Consider the following 19,530-nt stretch of genomic DNA (forward strand, 5'->3'; position numbering starts at 1 on the left):
GAACCAAGGGCTATATCTGTTCTTAGTTCTGCATTTTTGAACGGAGCATGCTTGTCTAAGACCGTGAGGAAGTTACTTTTAAAGAATTACCAGGCATTCTCAACTGACGGGATGAGGTCAAGGGCCAGGGCCAGGTCGATTAGAACGGCCTGCTTGCAGAAGTGTTTTTAGGGAGCGTTTGACAGCGATGAGGGGTGGTCGTTTGACCGCGGACCCGTAGCGGATACAGGCAATGAGGCAGTGATCGCTGAGATCCTGATTGAAGACAGCAGAGGTGTATTTGGAGGGCAAGTTGGTCAGGATAATGTCAATTAGGGTGCCCATGTTTTTACGGATTTAGGGTTGTACCTGGTGGGTTCCTTGATGATTTGTGTGAGATTGAGGGAATCTAGCTTAGATTGTAGGACTGCCGGGGTGTTAAGCATATCCCAGTTTAGGTCACCGAACAGAACAAACTCTGAAGCTAGATGGGGAGCGATCAATTCACAAATGGTGTCCAGGGCACAGCTGGGAGCTGAGGGGGGGGGGGGGGGGGGGGTCGGTAGCAGGTGGCAACAGTGAGAGACTTATTTCTGGAGAGATTCATTTTAAAAATTAGAAGTTTATTTACCAAAATGGAGGGCGAGGGAGAGCTTTGTATGCATCCCTGTATGTGTATGTGTGTGAAGTAAATGTGGTCCAGAGTTTTTTTCCTGTCTGGTTGAACATTTAACATGCTGATAGAAATTAGCTAAAACGGATTTAAGTTTCCCTGCATTAAAGTCCCCAGCTAATAGGAACGCTGCCTCTGGGTGATAGTTCTTGTTTGCTGATGGCGGAATACAGCTCATTCAATGCTGTCTTAGTCCCAGCCTCAGTCTGTGGTGGTATGTAAACAGCTACGAAAAATACAGATCTAAACTCTCTAGGTAGATAGTGTGGTCTACAGTTTATCATGAGATATTCTACCTCAGGCGAGCAATAGCTCAAGACTTCATTAGATATCGTACACCAGCTGTTATTTACAAAAATACATAGTCCGCCGCCCCTTGTCTTACCAGACGCTGCTGTTCTACCCTGCTGGTACAGCGTATAACCAGCCACCTGTATGTTGACAGTGTCGTCGTTCGGCCATGACTCCGTGAAGCATAAGATATTGCAGTTTTGAATGTCCCGTTGGTAGTTTAATCTTCCGCGTAGGTCATCAATTTTATTCTCCAATGATTGCACTTTTGTTAGCAGAATGGAAGGAAGTAAGAGTTTATTTGATCGCCCACGAATTCTCAGAAGGCAGCCGCCATCTGGCCCCTTTTTCTCGGCCTCCTCTTCACGCAAATCACGGGGATCTGGGCCCATTTCCGAGAAAGCAGTATATAATTTGCGTTGTGCTCATCAGACTCGTTATAGGAAAAAAAGGATTCTGCCAATCCGTGGTGAGTAATCACAGTCCTGATGTCCAGAAGTTATTTTCAGTGGTTGCAACATTATGTAGAAAATAAGTTTAAAAATAAGTTACAAACAACGCAAATAAACTAACATAAAAAAACAATCGGAAGGGGACACGTAAACCGTCAGCCTTCTTCTCCGGCACCATTGTTACTATTATTGTAGTCTCTGCCCCTTAACAAGACCACATTTGATTGGTCTGGATCCACTCTCTGCAGGGTTGGTAAAAAGCAGATGTTTTCGGTTTTCAGGGGTACAGTATTTTTTTTAACCTAAATGACATTTATTCTGAAAAACTGACGTCTTTTTATGCCTGCTATGTGAGGTTAGTCCAGACCAGACCAAATTTGAAACAATCATAGACATCTATGTTTCACAAGTTTGGACAGCACAGTAGAGAATAGTAAAGTACAGTATAGCACAGCATGGTAGAGTAGAATACCGTACTCCAAGTGGGCTGTACTGTGAAGTATATATATTCAGTACACTACAGTAGAGTACAGTACAATACATTATACTGTACTCTAGCGTGCTTTACTGTACAGTACTTAACTCTACTGTACTGTACAGTGCTGTCCAAACTTGTGAAATATAGACGTCTATGATCGGTTCAAATTTGGTTCGGCCAGGGCGGACTGACCAAATATTAACTTATTTTCAACATCCATGTACGTCCGGTGTCGGTCTGTGTTCAGTGGGTGAGAATGTGTGTTAGGTTTGAGTAAGAGCAGGGAGAGGTGACTTGAACTGGAGAGAGAGAAGAGAGAGCGGCAGAAATAGCAAGAGGGAGAGAGGAAACGGTTGTCCAGACTGTTTTTACAGTCTTGCTTTGACCACGAGACAACAGAAAGAGAAATAAAATATCAGTATGCCAGTGGAAGGGAAGACAGTAGCAGGTGACCCAACTGTGATTTGTGACTATTATGTCATTCAATTACTGATTTGGTAACAGAATTATGAGTTTTAATCCCTTAATAAATAATAAACAAACTTGATATCAGTAAAAACACTCAAATTTATTGGCAAGTCTAACTTTACTTTTTACTTCTGTGAACTATCATTATTTCCCTCCTCAAGAGGGAGAGAAATTAGAAAATGTTTAAAAGATGTCGGTTTTTGGTAATGGCACAAGTCAAGTTTTTCACACTTTCAGAAGGCAAATAATTTCTCCAAAACTAAATATACAGTGCACTCGGAAAGTATTCAGACAGGTTGACTTTTTCCACATTTTGTTAAGTTACAGCCTTGTTCTAAAATTGATTAAATTAAAACATTTCCTCATCAATCTACACACAATAACCCATAATGACAAAGCAAAAACAGGTTTTTAATTTTTTTTGTAAAAGTATTACACATTTAAAATGGAAATATTACAGACCCTTAACTCAGTACTTTGTTGAAGCACCTTTGGCAGTGATTACAGCCTCAAGTCTTTTTGGATATGACGTTACAAGCTTGGCACACCTGTATTTGGGGAGATTCTCCGCGGATCAAGCTCTGTCAGCTATTTTCAAGTCTCTCCAGAGATGTTCGATTAGGTTCAAGTCCAGGCCCTGGCTGGGCCATTCAAGGACATTCTGGGACTTGTCCCGAAGCCACTCCTGTGTTGTCTTGGCTGTGTGCTTAGGGTCAGTGTCCTGATGGAAGGTGAACCTTCGCCCCAGTCTGAGGTCCTGAGCACTCTGGTGCCGGTTTTCATAAAGGATCTCTCTGTACTTTGCTCTGTTCATCTTTTCCTCAATCTTGACTAGTCTCCCTGTCCCTGCTGCTGAAAAACATCCCCACAGCATGATGCTGCCACCATCATGCTTCACTGTAGGGATGGTGCCAGGCAAAAGTGTTCAATTGTGGTTTCATCAGACTAGAGAATCTTGTTTCTCATGGTCTGATTGTCCTTTAGGTGCCTCTTGGCAAACTCCAAACGGGCTGTCATGTGCCTTTTACTGAGGAGTGGATTCTGTCTTGCCACTCTACCATGAAGGCCTGATTGGTATATTGCTGCAGAGATAGTTGTCCTGCTGGAAGGTTCTCCCATCTCCACAGAGGAACTCTAGAGCTCTGTCAGAGTGACCATTGGGTTCTTGGTCACCTCCCTGACCAAGGCCCTTGTCCCTCGATTGCTCAGTTTGGGAGGGAGGCCAGCTCTAGGAAGTGTCTTGGTGGTTCCTATCTTCTTCCATTTAAGAATAATGTAGGCCACTGTGTTCTTGGGGACCTTAAATGCTGCAGAAATGTTTTGGTACCCTTCCCCAGATCTGTGCCTCGACGCAATCCTGTCTCGGAGCTCTACGGACAATTATGAAATCAAGGTATGAAATCAACAGTTCTTTAAGCACCTGTGGTCTTAGTTTGTCCTATTATAATAATTTCCTCTCCTTAAATATACACCGTCATTCTGTTGTTTGATGCAGTGCCGATTTATGACTATCCATTTTTAGATGGCCGTAGGGCTTTCTGTTATAAGATAACTGAAGGACAACCAATTAATCCTAATGAAGGCTTATCATGTATAATGTGAGAGGGTACACACCACGGGTCCCTGCCATCTCCCTAACACACACACACACACGTGTGCAGTACATGCGCACACACACACACTTTGTCCGCAAGACACTTTTAGCATTCTGCTAGGCTTTTCTTTCAGTGATGCAGAGCTCAGGTCGTGGTACGTTAGCTATCTTCACATCTCCTGTCAGTCTTCAGTGTGCATGCCTGTCCGCATTAGTCTCCTCACAGAGACTCCCAGCAGTCTCAACATAACAAGGCCGGCCCAGTGCAGTGCCCCCAACCTCTGGGGACACCAGGCAGGCCTTGTGAGCAGTGCACTTTCCACTTAGTTAGGCTGCCATCAGACTACAAAAAGTATCTTGTGGAATGTGACTCTGTGACTCTATGTGTGTGTGTGTGTGTGTGTGTGTGTGTGTGTGTGTGTGTAAGATAGGGGGTGGGAGGAGGTTAGTTGAGGCGAAGGGGTGAGTGTCGGTGGAGATTGGGGTTGGGAGGAGTTTTTTTGGGCTCCTCTGCATTTCTTAAATTGCAACATCTTTCATGCGTTGAGAGAGAATTTTCCCTGAAAAGCAGTTCCACAGGATTAGGCTTCGTGGAATAGGACTTCTGAAGCACCATGTATGAAGGAAGAGTAGGAAGAGGGGAGGAAGGGAAGAGGCATCAGTAATCAGCTATCAGCATTGTAGAGGTGATTTGAAAGTGATTTGCCTCATATTGTATGTATTGAATAAGAGATTAGCTTTAAGGTCATGTACATGTGTTTGGTATTTCAACTACAGCAGAAGAAGGAAAAATATATATATGTATTTATTCTATGTTTTGGCTACGACATGCTCTATAACTGTAGTATTTGGATTAGGACCTTTCTGTAAAAAAAAAAAAAAAAAAACTTTCTAGTAAATCTGGATACCCAAGGCCAAATATGATATACTATTCATACACTATTTTGTTCACTGAGAACCCAGTAGTCATATTTTAGGTCAGGTTAACTGTTTCAACCCTTACATTCTGCATCGATCGAAGATCATCTACCTAAAAACTAAAAATGAACCCTATATTAATATTTTTAGTGAAGGCCGGCACCCAAATTAATTAATTAATTTTTATTTTATTTATTTCACCTTTATTTAACCAGGTAGGCAAGTTGAGAACAAGTTCTCATTTACAATTGCGACCTGGCCAAGATAAAGCAAAGCAGTTCGACAGATACAACGACACAGAGTTACACATGGAGTAAAACAAAAATACAGTCAATAATACAGTATAAACAAGTCTATATACAATGTGAGCAAATGAGGTGAGAAGGGAGGTAAAGGCAAAAAAGGCCATGGTGGCAAAGTAAATACAAAATAGCAAGTAAAACACTGGAATGGTAGTTTTGCAATGGAAGAATGTGCAAAGTAGAAATAAAAATAATGGGGTGCAAAGGAGCAAAATAAATAAATAAATTAAATACAGTTGGGAAAGAGGTAGTTGTTTGGGCTAAATTATAGGTGGGCTATGTACAGGTGCAGTAATCTGTGAGCTGCTCTGACAGTTGGTGCTTAAAGCTAGTGACGGAGATAAGTGTTTCCAGTTTCAGAGATTTATGTAGTTTGTTCCAGTCATTGGCAGCAGAGAACTGGAAGGAGAGGCGGCCAAAGAAAGAATTGGTTTTGGGGGTGACTAGAGAGATATACCTGCTGGAGCGTGTGCTACAGGTGGGAGATGTTATGGTGACCAGTGAGCTGAGATAAGGTGGGACTTTACCTAGCAGGGTCTTGTAGATGACATGGAGCCAGTGGGTTTGGCGACGAGTATGAAGCGAGGGCCAGCCAACGAGAGCGTACAGGTCGCAATGGTGGGTAGTATATGGGGCTTTGGTGACAAAACGGATTGCACTGTGATAGACTGCATCCAATTTGTTGAGTAGGGTATTGGTGGCTATTTTGTAAATGACATCGCCAAAGTCGAGGATTGGTATGATGGTCAGTTTTACAAGGGTATGTTTGGCAGCATGAGTGAAGGATGCTTTGTTGCGAAATAGGAAGCCAATTCTAGATTTAACTTTGGATTGGAGATGTTTGATATGGGTCTGGAAGGAGAGTTTACAGTCTAACCAGACACCTAAGTATTTGTAGTGACAAATGACAAGTAACAGGGGCATCCTTACTCAAGGAACAAATGTGCTCCCAAGACGCAGCACTCCTCCTCCCAAAACAACAGCGTCCACCCCATCCCTCATCTTCCCAACACAACAGAGTCCACCCCATCCCTCTCTCCACTCATCCCCATAAAAGGATTGGATGTAATGGGGTTCCCTACTAGAACTCATTGTACTGGCCAGATCAACTGTACAGAACTTGAACTCCATCCTCAGAGTCACATTTTACAGTCAACCTGACAATACGTTTTGGGGTCAAAGCACTTTTTTCCCCCCAATGTGAGGGGATTTAAGCTGTTAAGTAGGTCCCCTGTTTTCTCCAGAATTGAGAGAGGCTGGGTGGTAATTCCTGGCTGGCTGGATGGAAGATTCAACACTGGCCTGCCCTCCACTCTCTGCAGCCTGGAAAAGACCATTTCATTCTCTCCTTATTACCTTGGATTGGTTCCTACGGGCTGGGTGAGGAACGAGGTATTTGAGGTTGTTGAAGTCTTGGATGTCGTGTTATACAGAGAAACATGGGGAAAATGTAGTTAAGCCATGCCTGAGGGATGCAATGAAAATGTTTATAGGATCAGCTGGAGATCTTTATGTGTGGACGTACATGATGTGTACCGGTATTTGGGTGGAACTATACATGTAACATACATGACTCTACATACATTCTGATGTAAGTTGAATAAGAGTCAATTTCCCCCATCCCCATCCCCCATCCATATCCAGGACCAACTAATGGGCAAACAAAGATTCCCAATCTCTCCCTGACATGACATCTCTGACCTCAGGAACCCCCATGTAAGCCAGTATGACAGCTGGTTTGAATGAGGAATGTTTTTTTAAATTACATTAGTCACCTACATTGTACAGTGGTATGCAAAAGTATTCACCACTCTTGGCACTTTTCCTATTTTGTTGCCTTTACAACCTGGAGGGGGGGGGGTTGTATCATTTGATTTAACCAACATGTCTATCACTTTGAAGATGCAAAATCATTTTAATTCTGAAACAAGAAATAAGACTAAATAACCAGAAAACTTGAGCGTGCATAACTATTGATCCCCCCCAAAGTCAATACTTTGCAGAGCCACCTTTTGCAGCAATTACAGCTGCAAGTCTCTTGGAGTATTTCTCTATAAGCCTGGCACATCGAGTCACTGGGATTTTTGCCCATTCTTCAAGGTAAAACTGCTCCAACTCCTTCAAGTTGGATGGGTTCTGCTGGTGCTGTCACGATCATCTGTAGAATAAACGGACCAAGGCGCAGCGTGCGTAGAGTTCCACATGTTTAAATTATGAAACTCACCGAAACAATACAGAAGAAAGAAACTAACGCACAGCCTAGTAGGACTCACAAGCAACAATACATAAACAAGATCCCACAAACAACAGGTGGGAAAAGGCTACCTAAATATGATCCCCAATCAGAGACAATGATAGACAGCTGGATCTGATTGGGAACCATACCAAGCCAACCTAGAAATAAAGAACCTAGAATGCCCACCCTAGTCACACCCCGACCTAACCAAAATAGAGAATAAAGGATCTCCATGGTCAGGGCGTGACAGGTGTACAGAAATCTTTAAGTTATACCACAGATTCTCAACTGGATTGAGGTCTGGGCTTTGACTAGGCCATTCCAAGAAATTAAATGTTTCCCCTTAAACCACTAGAGTGTCGCTTTAAGCAGTATGCTTAGGGTCATTGTCCTGCTGGAAAGTGAACCTTCATCCCAGTCTCTGGGAAGACAAACAGGTTTCCATCAAGAATTTCCCTGTATTTAGCGCCATCCATCATTCCTTCAATTCTGACCAGTTTCTTAGTCCCTCCCGATGGAAAAGAACCCCGCAGCATGATGCTGCCACCAGCATGCTTCACTGTGGGGATGGTGTTCGAGGTGATGAGAGGTGTTAGGTTTGCGCCAGACATAGCGTTTTCCTTGATGGCCAAAAAGCAACATTTTAGTCTCATCTGACCAGAGTACCTTCTTCCATATGTTTGGGAGTCTCCCACATGCCTTTTGGCGAACACCAAAAGTGTTTGCTTACTATTTTCTTTAAGCAATGGCTTTTTTTCTGGACACTCTTCCGTAAAGCCCAGCTCTGTGGAGTGTACGGCTTAAAGTGGTCCTATGGATAGATCTCCACTGTGGAGCTTTGCAGCTCCTTCAGGGTTATCTTTGGTCTCTTTGGTGCCTCTGATTAATGCCCTCCTTGCAGACTCTGGGGCCTTTCAGAACAGGTGTACATATACTGAGATCATGTGACAGATCATGTGACACTTAAATAAAGTCCACCTTTGTGCAATCAAACTAATTATGTGACTTAAGGTAATTGGTTGCACCAGATCTTATTTAGGGGCATCATAGCAAAGGCGGTGAATACATACGCACAAACCACTTTTCCATTTTTATTTTTTAGAATTTTGTTAATTTCACTTCACCAATATGGAGTCATTTGTGTATTTCCATTACATGAAATCCAAATAAAAATCAATTTAAATTAATTTGTAATGCAAGAAAATAGGACTGCATCTATAGGAGGATGGGCTCATTGTAATGACTGAATCGAATCAATGGAACAGAGTGAAACACTTTGTTTATATGTGTTTGGTACCATTCCATGTATCACATTCCGGCCATTAAAATGAGCCCGTCCTCCTATATCTCCTCCCAGCAGCCTCCTCTGGTGCATAAATGTCCGATGGGCTGAGCATGAGTATAAAACAGGATTTGTTTACAAAGCTGGGGCTCTAAAAGGCCAGTGAGGGGCCAAGCCTGTTTTCTTAATCATGCCAATCACTCTTCACCTTTTTGTACACTAATAGGGCTCCATTTACAGCATAATAACTGCTCCTGGGAGTCTGAATAAATTATCATACTAATCAGCGGTTTCCTGTATCTGGGAGAAAGAAACTCACTCAGAGATCTTTGTATCACACTCAGAGTGAAATGAAAGAAATAAAGCTGAAATAAATCATTCTCTCTACCATTATTCTGACATTTCACATTCTTAAAATAAAGTGGTGATCCTAATGGACCTAAAATGGTGAATTTACACTAGGATTAAATGTCAGGAATTGTGAAAAACTGAGATTAAATGGATTTGGCTAAGGTGGAGGTAAACTTCCGACTTCAACTGTATATACACTGCTCAAAAAAATGAAGGGAACACTTAACTCCAAGTCAATGTAACTCCAAGTCAATCACACTTCTGTGAAATCAAACTGTCCACTTAGGAAGCAACACTGATTGACAATAAATGTCACATGCTGTTGTACAAATGGAAAAGACAACAGGTGGAAATTATAGGCAATTAGCAAGACACAGACCACTTCTCAGTTCCTATGCTTCCTGGCTGATGTTTTGGTCACTTTTGAATGCTGGCGGTGCTTTCACTCTAGTGGTAGCATGAGACGGAGTCTACAACCCACACAAGTGGCTCAGGTAGTGCAGCTCATCCAGGATGGCACATCAATGCGAGCTGTGGCAAAAAGGTTTGCTGTGTCTGTCAGCGTAGTGTCCAGACCATGGAGGCGCTACCAGGAGACAGGCCAGTACATCAGGAGACGTGGAGGAGGCCGTAGGAGGGCAACAACCCAGCAGCAGGACCGCTACCTCCGCCTTTGTGCAAGGAGGAGCAGGAGAAGCACTGCCAGAGCCCTGCAAAATGACCTCCAGCAGGCCACATATGTGCATGCATCTGCTCAAACGGTCAGAAACAGAATCCATTGAGGGTGGTGTGAGGGCCCGACATCCACAGGTGGGGGTTGTGCTTACAGCCCAACACCGTGCAGGACATTTGGCATTTGCCAGAGAACACCAAGATTGGCAAATTCGCCACTGGCGCCCTGTGCTCTTCACAGATGAAAGTAGGTTCACACTGAGCACGTGACAGACGTGACAGAGTCTGGAGACGCCGTGGAGAACGTTCTGCTGCCTGCAACATCCTCCAGCATGACCGGTTTGGAGGTGGGTCAGTCATGGTGTGGGGTGGCATTTCTTTGGGGGGCCGCACAGCCCTCCATGTGCTCACCAGAGGTAGCCTGACTGCCATTAGGTACTGAGATGAGATCCTCAGACCCCTTGTGAGACCATATGCTGGTGCGGTTGGCCCTGGGTTCCTCCTAATGCAAGACAATGCTAGACCTCATGTGGCTGGAGTGTGTCAGCAGTTCCTGCAAGAGGAAGGCATTGATGCTATGGACTGGCCCGCCCGTTCCCCAGACCTGAATCCAATTGAGCACATCTGGGACATCATGTCTTGCTCCATCCACCAACGCCACGTTGCACCACAGACTGTCCAGGAGTTGGCGGATGCTTTAGTCCAGGTCTGGGAGGAGATCCCTCAGGAGACCATCTGCCACCTCATCAGGAGCATGCCCAGGCGTTGTAGAGAGGTCATACAGGCATGCGGAGGCCACACACACAATTGAGCCTCATTTAGACATGTTTTAAGGACATTACATCAAAGTTGGACCAGCCTGTAGTGTGGTTTTCCACTTTAATTTTGAGTGTGACACCAAATCCAGACCTTCATGGGTTGATACATTTGATTTCCATTGATAATGTGTGATTTTGTTGTCATTACATTCAACTATGTAAAGAAAAAAGTATTTCATAAGAATATTTCATTCATTCAGATCTAGGATGCGTTATTTTAGTGTTCTCATTATTTTTTGGAGCCGTTTATATAAACGGTTGAAGTCGGAAGTGTACATACAGCTTACCCAAATACATTTAAACTTATTTTTTCACAATTCCTGACATTTAATCCAAGTACAAATGCCCTGTCTTAGGATCACCACTTCATTTTAAGAAAGTAAAATGTCATAATAGAGAGAATGCTTTATTTCAGCTTTTATTTCTTTCATCACATTCCCAGTGGGTCAGAGGTTTACATACACTCAATTAGTATTTGGTAGCATTGCCTTTAAATTGTTTAACTTGGGTCAAACATTTCTGGTAGCCTTCCACAAGTTTCCCACAATAAGTTGGGTGAATTTTGGCCCATTCCTCCTGACAGAACTGGTGTAACTGAGACTCCCCCATTTTCCTCTTAACATAACGATGGTCATTATAGCCAAATCGTTCTATTTTTGTTTCATCAGACGAGAGGACATTTCTCCAAAAAGTATGATCTTTGTCCCCATGTGCAGTTGCAAACCGTAGTCTGGCTGTTTTATAGCGGTTTTAGAACTGTGGCTTGTTCCTGGCTGTGTGGCCTTTCAGGTTATGTCGATATAGGACTCGTTTTACTGTGGATATAGATACTTTTGTACCCGTTTCCTCCAGCATCTTCACAAGGTCCTTTGCTGTTGTTCTGGGATTGATTTGCACTTTTCGCACCAAAGTAAGTTCACCTCTAGGAGACAGAACGTGTCTCCTTCCTGAGTGGTATGGCGGGTGTGTGGTCCCATTGTGTTTATAATTGCATACTATTGTTTGTACAGATGAACGTGGTAGCTTCAGGCATTTGCTCCCAAGGATGAACCAGACTTGTGGAGGTCTCTGATTTTTTTCTGAGGTCTTGGCTGATTTCTTTTGATTTCCCCATGATGTTAGGCACTGCGTTTTAAGGTAGGCCTTGAAATACATCCACAGGTACACCTCCAATTGACTCAATTAGCCTATCAGAAGCTTCTAAATGCATAACATCCTTTTCTGGAATTTTCCAAGCTGTTTAAAGGCACAGTCAACTTAGTGTATGTAAACTTCTGACCCACTGGAATTGGGATACAGTGAATTGTAAGTGAAATAATCTGTCTGTAAATAACTGTTGGAAAAATGACTTGTGTCATGCACAAAGTAGATGTCCTAGCCGACTTGCCAAAACTATAGTTTTGTTAACAAAAAAATTGTGGAGTGGTTGAAAAATGAGTTTTAATGACTCCAACCTAAGTGTATGTAAACTTCCTACTTTAACTGTGTGTGTGTGTGTGTGTGTGTGTGATGTATATGTATATATATGGGGTTGTTTGTCTGACCATATGCTTGACAGTTGACATGTACTCGCTGGAGGCATAAATAAAGGTGCCCTAGATGGGACTAATTGACCTGTGCTGTCACAAACCTGAATGTGCAAATGGCATGCTGTGTTTGAACAAGCAGACACATTTAACCTAAGAAATTTGGTGACAGCTTTGTGTGCCAGTTACGCAACCCATCTCGCCTACATGTCTGTCAGAGCTTCCGGCTGTCAGCTGAATAGATCAGTCTGTCAGGCTTCAATCTACCTCGCCTCGATTGTATTGATTATTCTTTGGGAAAGGGCGAGAGATAAAAACAGTACCTTGCCTGTCAGGCTATGAGAGGACATCAATGCTTCACCTAGACAGCTAGTCCGCAGGGGCCCAGTCCCCTGACAGAAGGACAAGAAAGATTTCACCTGCATTCAAAACAAGTAACACCTCGCTCTTTGGGAAAGAGGAAGAAAATAGCAGGCAGCCCTCCTCTGATATAAAACGTCAGCTGGATGAAAAAAAAACTAGTTCACCTGCATTCCACGGACCAAGAGTTGCAAATGGACACTGACACTATGGATTTTGGGCTGAGGCAGAGGCTTTTCTCATAGCGTGGGAGAATGTCTTGAAAACAGAGAGCGATGAAAAACAATTAAGATCATCTCTCAAAGGTTGAGAATAACAAGTCCTTTGTTTGAACATCGCGTCATAATTCAAAAGTTTTATGCAATTATTTTTCTTTTTTGTATTTTGGTGGAATTGTTGTTTCTCATTTCCGGGGCTCTGTGAAAGAACAGGAAAATAAAAACATCTTCAGAGCAAATCGGCCTCACCATGGCAACAGTATTGATCAACTCTCCTGGGTCCTCAGAAAAAAATCTATCCCTCGTCAATTTCCCAGCATTAACAGTTCAGCGGCCACTCACACCTTAAATAGACAACAGCGATATTTAGTGTCTGGCAGTAAAACCTACAATCTGTATTTAACTTCCCTGATGTTCCATTTATCACAGGGGGCGGGGGGGAATTAACACAATGGCTGGGTTATATGGTGACTTTCACTGAAATCCTCACTGAAGGATCACAACACTGATCCACAAAGATGATCAACCCCTCTGGGACTCTGTCCATACAGTTTCACTGCAGACAAAGAGAATATTCCACCACATTCCACAATTTATGGGATTGTGCACTGACTGGATTTGAAGAGATTATGGTTGACTGATACATCCAAATATTTTAACCTTCATCTAAATAAATAACTGTATTTTTATATGAAGAGTATTTGACTTTGTTGGTATGTATTGTTTACTTAGTTTACATTGCACAACTACAGCACAGACTACTTCATATTCTTTATCACTGACAATGTACAGAAAGGCACAGCTTGTCTGATAGAACAAGATGTAATTTATGAAGTAGGGAGCTTTTTCTCCCAATTCTAAAAGCAGAAATTGCACTTGCTTTTTCAGTCAGGCTTGAACAAGTGTTCCATTCTGCTTTCGAGAAAATGTATTCGCAACTTGATGGATTGGAGTTGAAAACAATCTGTGAAACTTCTAATTGCGATCACAAATGAATCAGTTGCAGTGAGAATGATGAGTAAAATGGGCAGGGAGCTGTCATTTCCAGATTATATTGATTACACCTGGGATTCATAGCCAATTCCTCTTGATCAATGTTTACTATCAATATGATCATCATGACTAGAACATGAGAAGGAGAGAAAGAGCAAAAAACTTAAAGGAGACCATATTGTCTCAATATTGACATCTGTTGAAGATCGAGACTTTTAATCAAATCTACTGTATCCTCCCCGGGATTTGTGTAGAGTTTGACTGTGTGGATCAACATGGCCAGTGACAGCTATACGACAGCAGCCAGAGCAGTACAGTGGTGGAAATTAACATAAATGCAGAGTGACTGCCTGAGCAAATGCAGGAAGGAGCTTTGTGACAGCGCCTGTCAACCCACTGATTCCCCGAGCCTGATTACTACGCCGACGTTCCGGTGCCACTGCAAACACCCCACCTACGCTACTGCTGCAGCCTGACACACAGACAGACACTGGAGCACCTGGAGACGACAGGATTAGAGGCTTAGTATCCTTCCTCGTCCCCCAAGGAATCTTATATGATCTCCAAGTCCCCTGACACCCCCATAACTTTTCTATGATGTGGATGAGTTCTAATGCTATACTCAAGGAACATCTTTTAGACATAATCACTTGCATTTGGGAAAGACAAACAATTATTGTCCTTCAGGTGCCTTCACTCTAACAAAGAATCCTGATTCCAACCTTGCAGAGATAATGGTAGAGGGAATTTAACCCCATCAACCAGCATATCCACCCAACAGAGCCACAAAGCCCTTGAGACCAGCATGACTGGATTGGTCTGGTAAAGATTGGTATTAAGAGAGAGAGGGTAATAGTGTGTGTCTGTGGCTTCCATAAAGCACCTAAAAGGATGTCAAGTACCTTGATGGCTTCAGCCTCTTTTAAACAGCTACTTAGTCCTGTGCTGTGCTTGGTTTAATTGATCTGGGAAAACACAATTATGGCGTTGACTGTAAGTCACAATCTGTTACCACAAGACACTACCGCAAACACTAACTCTCATGTTCTTGGCCTTCTGAACAGCACATCTTATATCTTCAGACAAGAGAACTTGCTTAGATGTTGGCTTGTACAGTGGCACATTAATGGACACTATTTCAAGTAATTGCATATTTTGCTCTAAATGTGTGTTTTTAATAATTAATTTGCTGTATTGGAGCTCTGCTAGGTGCCTCATTCCACTTCAGTACTAACAGTGGGCAGACTGTATGTCTGTGCTCTTCTGACTCTCAACAAGGCTAAAGGACAGGTATGTAGGCCTGTGTGAAGACAACAGGGAGTACTTAAACATTCTGAGGTCACTGTGTCTCATTATAAACTAAAACATGACAGATTCTGGAATTAGCCAAGTCAACATAAAACGGGGCACAAAATAATCGTTAGGCTACTTTAAAAAAAGACAGCTTTGGGGAGACCTCATTTTCACTCAAGAAATTGAATAAATTGAAACATCAAATAGTTATCCTGTGCAACAATGTCAGAACCACAACAATTGTCAAAAATGCCTAAAATAACTTAACAACCGCTGGTGATACCTGTGTAGCCTTCATTCGGTTACAATAGTTTTTTTTCTAGTGCATGGGTGTGAGTGTGTCGAAGTCCCTTCACATCGCATTCAACCCACCATGGAGAAATGGAAAGGCAGACTGGGGGATAGGGAGGCAGCTGGGAAGCGGGGGGCTTTTATTTCAGCACCACCAGGGAAGCCCAACAGCCCCACCACTCTAACTCTCTCAGCCTTTTCTCATTCTCCTCAATGTAAATAAGAGAGCACTTGAGAAGTATGTAGACCAAGGATTTGGTTGGATTTGTAGAGGCTAGGACTCTCGTTCTTTTCTTTTAGAGAAAATAGGGGATCAAAATATAACGTAATACAACAAGTAGGCTATAGATTTATTTGACAAAGTAGGCTAGACAAATAACATAATAGGACTAGTGTGCACATGTTGTTTCAAACACATTTAGCTAAACTTAAACTACATTTAATCCAGATAGGCCCAGAGGTGAACTCACCTGAAAGAGGCGCAAAATGTTGGCGACCATAATCGATACGGAACTTGCCGAGGCTCCAACGACTCCAACCACTTTCTCGGGCTTGACGAACACGGGCGGTTCTCCATTCGTGCACCTCACATCTGAAGTGTCCTTCTGTATCAATGCCTGAACAAAAGTTAATGATTGTTCAAGCGCATATGTATCCCTCGAACACGTGTCTAGCACCCGGGCGCCTAGGGTGATGTTGGGTAAAAGTTGATCGTCGAGGTTAATTTGATCCAGAGCATACAGCATGGCCTCCAGCCGATGGATGCCGTTATCCTTTTTGATATCTCCACAAGGCGTGCTTTCGGCCCCTCTGGTGTGAACAGGGAAGAGGCCACCGAGGGTCAAATGTCCCTCAATCCGGATAGAATGGGGTGCGTAAACCTCTTGCGACAGCGCAAAATCCACCAACGTTCTCGTCAACCAAAACACTCTCCATAGAAAGCGAGGGTGTTGCTTTGTTCCGAGAGCGTAACGAGCCATGATGCTCCGACGGTTGAGTTAGTTCTAGCGAAAGGAGAGGCTGCAATCCGCCTATATTACTACCTAAATGGCAGTAAAGTGAGTTAATACGAGCCAATTCCTGTTACCAAGGAGGAGATTCAACAAGCTAGATGAAAAAAAGCGAGACGCCTTTGGTTCCAACTAAGACAAACTGCGCCCATCACTTGACTGCCGGGAGTGCTTGGCGTAGCTTGTTGAATCGAAAAACACCCTTTGACGAGGTTAACGAGGCAATTGACATCATTTGTTTGAGAAAACATCAATAATATAGACTTTACTCAAGGGTTCCACTGTCACAAAACTATTTGACTGTAGGCTAACCAAAGCACTGAAAGCAACACCTATCACATCAAAAGTAAAATGGGTCTGATCATAACAATCTGAGGAAAAGGCATACGGTAAAATGTATTTCACAGAACTAATAGATCGACAAGATCGAACAGCCTTTAAAAAAAATGCTATTTGATCTTAGGTCCAGCAGAACTGGGTGACATTATTTTTGCCGAGGCCAACTTCACATGAGCGCAGTGACGGATCTGGCGTGTCCGCTATGATCTGCCTGCTGCGTCTCGGTCGACCGGGAGTCTATAACATCACTAAAAATCTCCACGAATAAAACTACGATCGTTGAATCGACATATAGAATTGAACAAAAACGCAAACACGCTATCCTTCTTTCTTTATAGTCTTCTACTCCGCAAAAAATCGTATATTCCTAAAACAAATTAATGACTCAGAATAACTCACCACGCGCGATTAGTTTTCACCCGCTATCATTGAGAGGCGTCATTCAAATCTGCTTGAAAAACCCCGAGGTGAATTAACCTACTTCTCAAGATGGGTTCCAAATATTCTACCTGTAGAAAGTAATCTTTAGGAGGTTTGGGCAAGTGTTTAAATCCTCTGTCAGTGCGTAGTCTTTAGGCTACATTACTCAGTCAAGGCAAAACATTGTAGACCACAAATTTAATCCATTCCTGCCTTCACATTATCGACGTCGGCGCGCACTGAGCCTTTTGCCTCACGCAGTCGTCTGGGGGTCCGTTGAAATCCCAAATCTCTCTCTCGCACTCACTCACCCACCTAATTATACATTTGTGGAAACAAATATCTGAAATGGCCACCATGATAGTCAGCTCATCTGGGATATAAAAAAAATATATAATTTGACAGTGCTGATTATGTAGACGTTTCACGAGTACAATTACAGTCCACATGTGTTGAGAATACTGCCTACTTCTTCAACTCCAAGAGAGATAGGAATATTTTACAATGATCCTTAGCTGTGGATTGTATATCACTTTCATAAAATGATACTCAGGTATACAGGCCCAATTTCTCTGAAGTGAATTGGTAAAAATATATATGTATTTTAGTTCTTCTTGGGGGGGGTAGTATTACACAATATATATATAAAATAAAAATATAAAAGCAACATGCAAAAATGTAAATAACTTCACTGAGTTACAGTTCATATAAGAAAATCCATCAACTGAAACAAATTAATTATTCCTTAGTGTCACGTTCTTCAAATTGATGAGACCAAGACGCAGCGTGATAAGCATACATTCTTTAAATAATGAAGGAAAACCGCTAAACAGACTAACAAAACGAGCGTGACGCTATATAACACGAGTGCTGACAGGCAACTACACAGACAATAACCCACAAAACCAAAATGGCAACCTAAATAGGATCCCCAATCAGAGACAACGATAAACAGCTGTCTCTGATTGGGAACCAATTCAAGCCACCATAGACCTACAAACAGCTAGACATACAAAAACCCCATAGATATAGAAAAAACCCTAGACAAGAGAAACACACATACCCACCCTTGTCACAAACTGACCTGACCAAAATAATGCAGAAAACATAGATAACTAAGATCAGGGCGTGACACTTAGGCCCTAATCTATGGATTACTGGGAATTCTGTTGGACACAGATACCTTAAAAAAAGGTAGGGGTGTCAACCAGAAAACCAGTCAGTATCTGGTGCAACACATCTCCTTCACATAGAGTTAATCAGGCTGTTGATTGTGGCCTGTGGAATATTGTCCTACTCCTCTTCAATGGCTGTGCGAAGTTGCTGGATAGTGGTGGGAACTGGAACATGCTGTATACGCGTCGATCCAGAGTATCCCAAACATGCTCAATGGGTGACATGTCTGGTGAGTATGCTGGCCATGGGAGAACTGGGACATTTTTAGCTTCCAGTAATTGCGACATGGGTGTGCACTATCATGCTGAAACATGGGGTGATGGCGGATGAATGGCATGACAATGGGCCTCAAGATCTCGTCACGGTATATTTGTTGTCGGTAGCTTGTGCCTGCTCATAGCATAACTCCACCGCCACCATGGGGAAATCTGCTCACAATGTTGACATCAGCAAACTGCTCGCGCACACGACCCCATACTCCAGTTATAATCAACTTGATTCAGCCACGGGCCGATTCTTTCTTGAGCAGATGGTCGGCGGGCTGTAACATACACTGAACAAAAATATAAAACACAACATGTAAAGTGTTGGTCCCATGTTTTATGAGCTAAAATAAAAAATCCCAGAAATGTTCTATACACACAAAAAGCTTATTTCTCTCAAGTTTTTGCACAAATTTGTTTACATCCCTGTTAGTGAGCATTTCTCCTTTGCCAAGACAATCCATCCACCTGACAGGTGTGGCATATCAAGAAGGTGATTAAACAGCATGATCACTACACAGGTGCACTTTGTGCTGGGGACAATAAAAGGTCACACAAAAATGTGTCACACAACACAATGCAAGATATTTCTCAAGTTTGGAGGGAGCGTGCAATTTGTATGCTGACTGCGGGAATGTCCACCACAGCTTTTGCCAGAGAATTTAAGGTTATTTCTCTACCATAAGTCGCATCCAACGTTGTTTTAGAGATTTTGGAAATACGTCCAACCGGCCTCAGAACAGCATGTCACTTGTAACCACACCAGCCCAGGACCTCCACATCCGCCTTTTTCACCTGCAGAATCTTCTGAGACCAGCCATCCGGACAGCTGATGAAACTATGGTTTTTGCACAACCCAAGAATTTCTGCAGCAACTGTCACAAACTGTCTCAGGTAAGAGAATCTGCTAGCTTGTCGTTCTCACCAAGGTCTTGACCTGACTGCAGTTCGGTGTCGTAACAGACTTCAGTGGGCAAATGCTCACCTTCAATGGCCACTGGCACGCTGGAGAATTGTGTTCTTCACGGATGAATCCCGATTTCATCTGTACTAGGCAGATGGCAGACAGCATGTACAGCGTTGTGTGGGTGAACAGTTTGCTGATGTCGACGTTGTGAACAGAGTGC

General features: G+C 42.9%; 1 protein-coding gene across 1 annotated transcript in view; it reads right to left on the bottom strand.

The window, feature by feature from the left end:
* Window positions 1-17,163, bottom strand: part of LOC115131823 (metabotropic glutamate receptor 7-like) — a 133,511-nt gene extending 116,348 nt beyond the window's left edge. Inside the window, exon 1 of the mRNA XM_029663834.2 lies at window positions 15,666-17,163. Within this exon, the coding sequence (XP_029519694.1) occupies window positions 15,666-16,175 (510 nt within the window). The 5' untranslated portion in view covers window positions 16,176-17,163. The remainder of the gene's footprint in view (window positions 1-15,665) is intronic.
* Between the last annotated feature and the right edge of the window lie 2,367 nt (window positions 17,164-19,530).

This window comes from Oncorhynchus nerka, linkage group LG7, assembly GCF_034236695.1.
Source record: "Oncorhynchus nerka isolate Pitt River linkage group LG7, Oner_Uvic_2.0, whole genome shotgun sequence".
NCBI classification, from domain to species: domain Eukaryota; kingdom Metazoa; phylum Chordata; class Actinopteri; order Salmoniformes; family Salmonidae; genus Oncorhynchus; species Oncorhynchus nerka.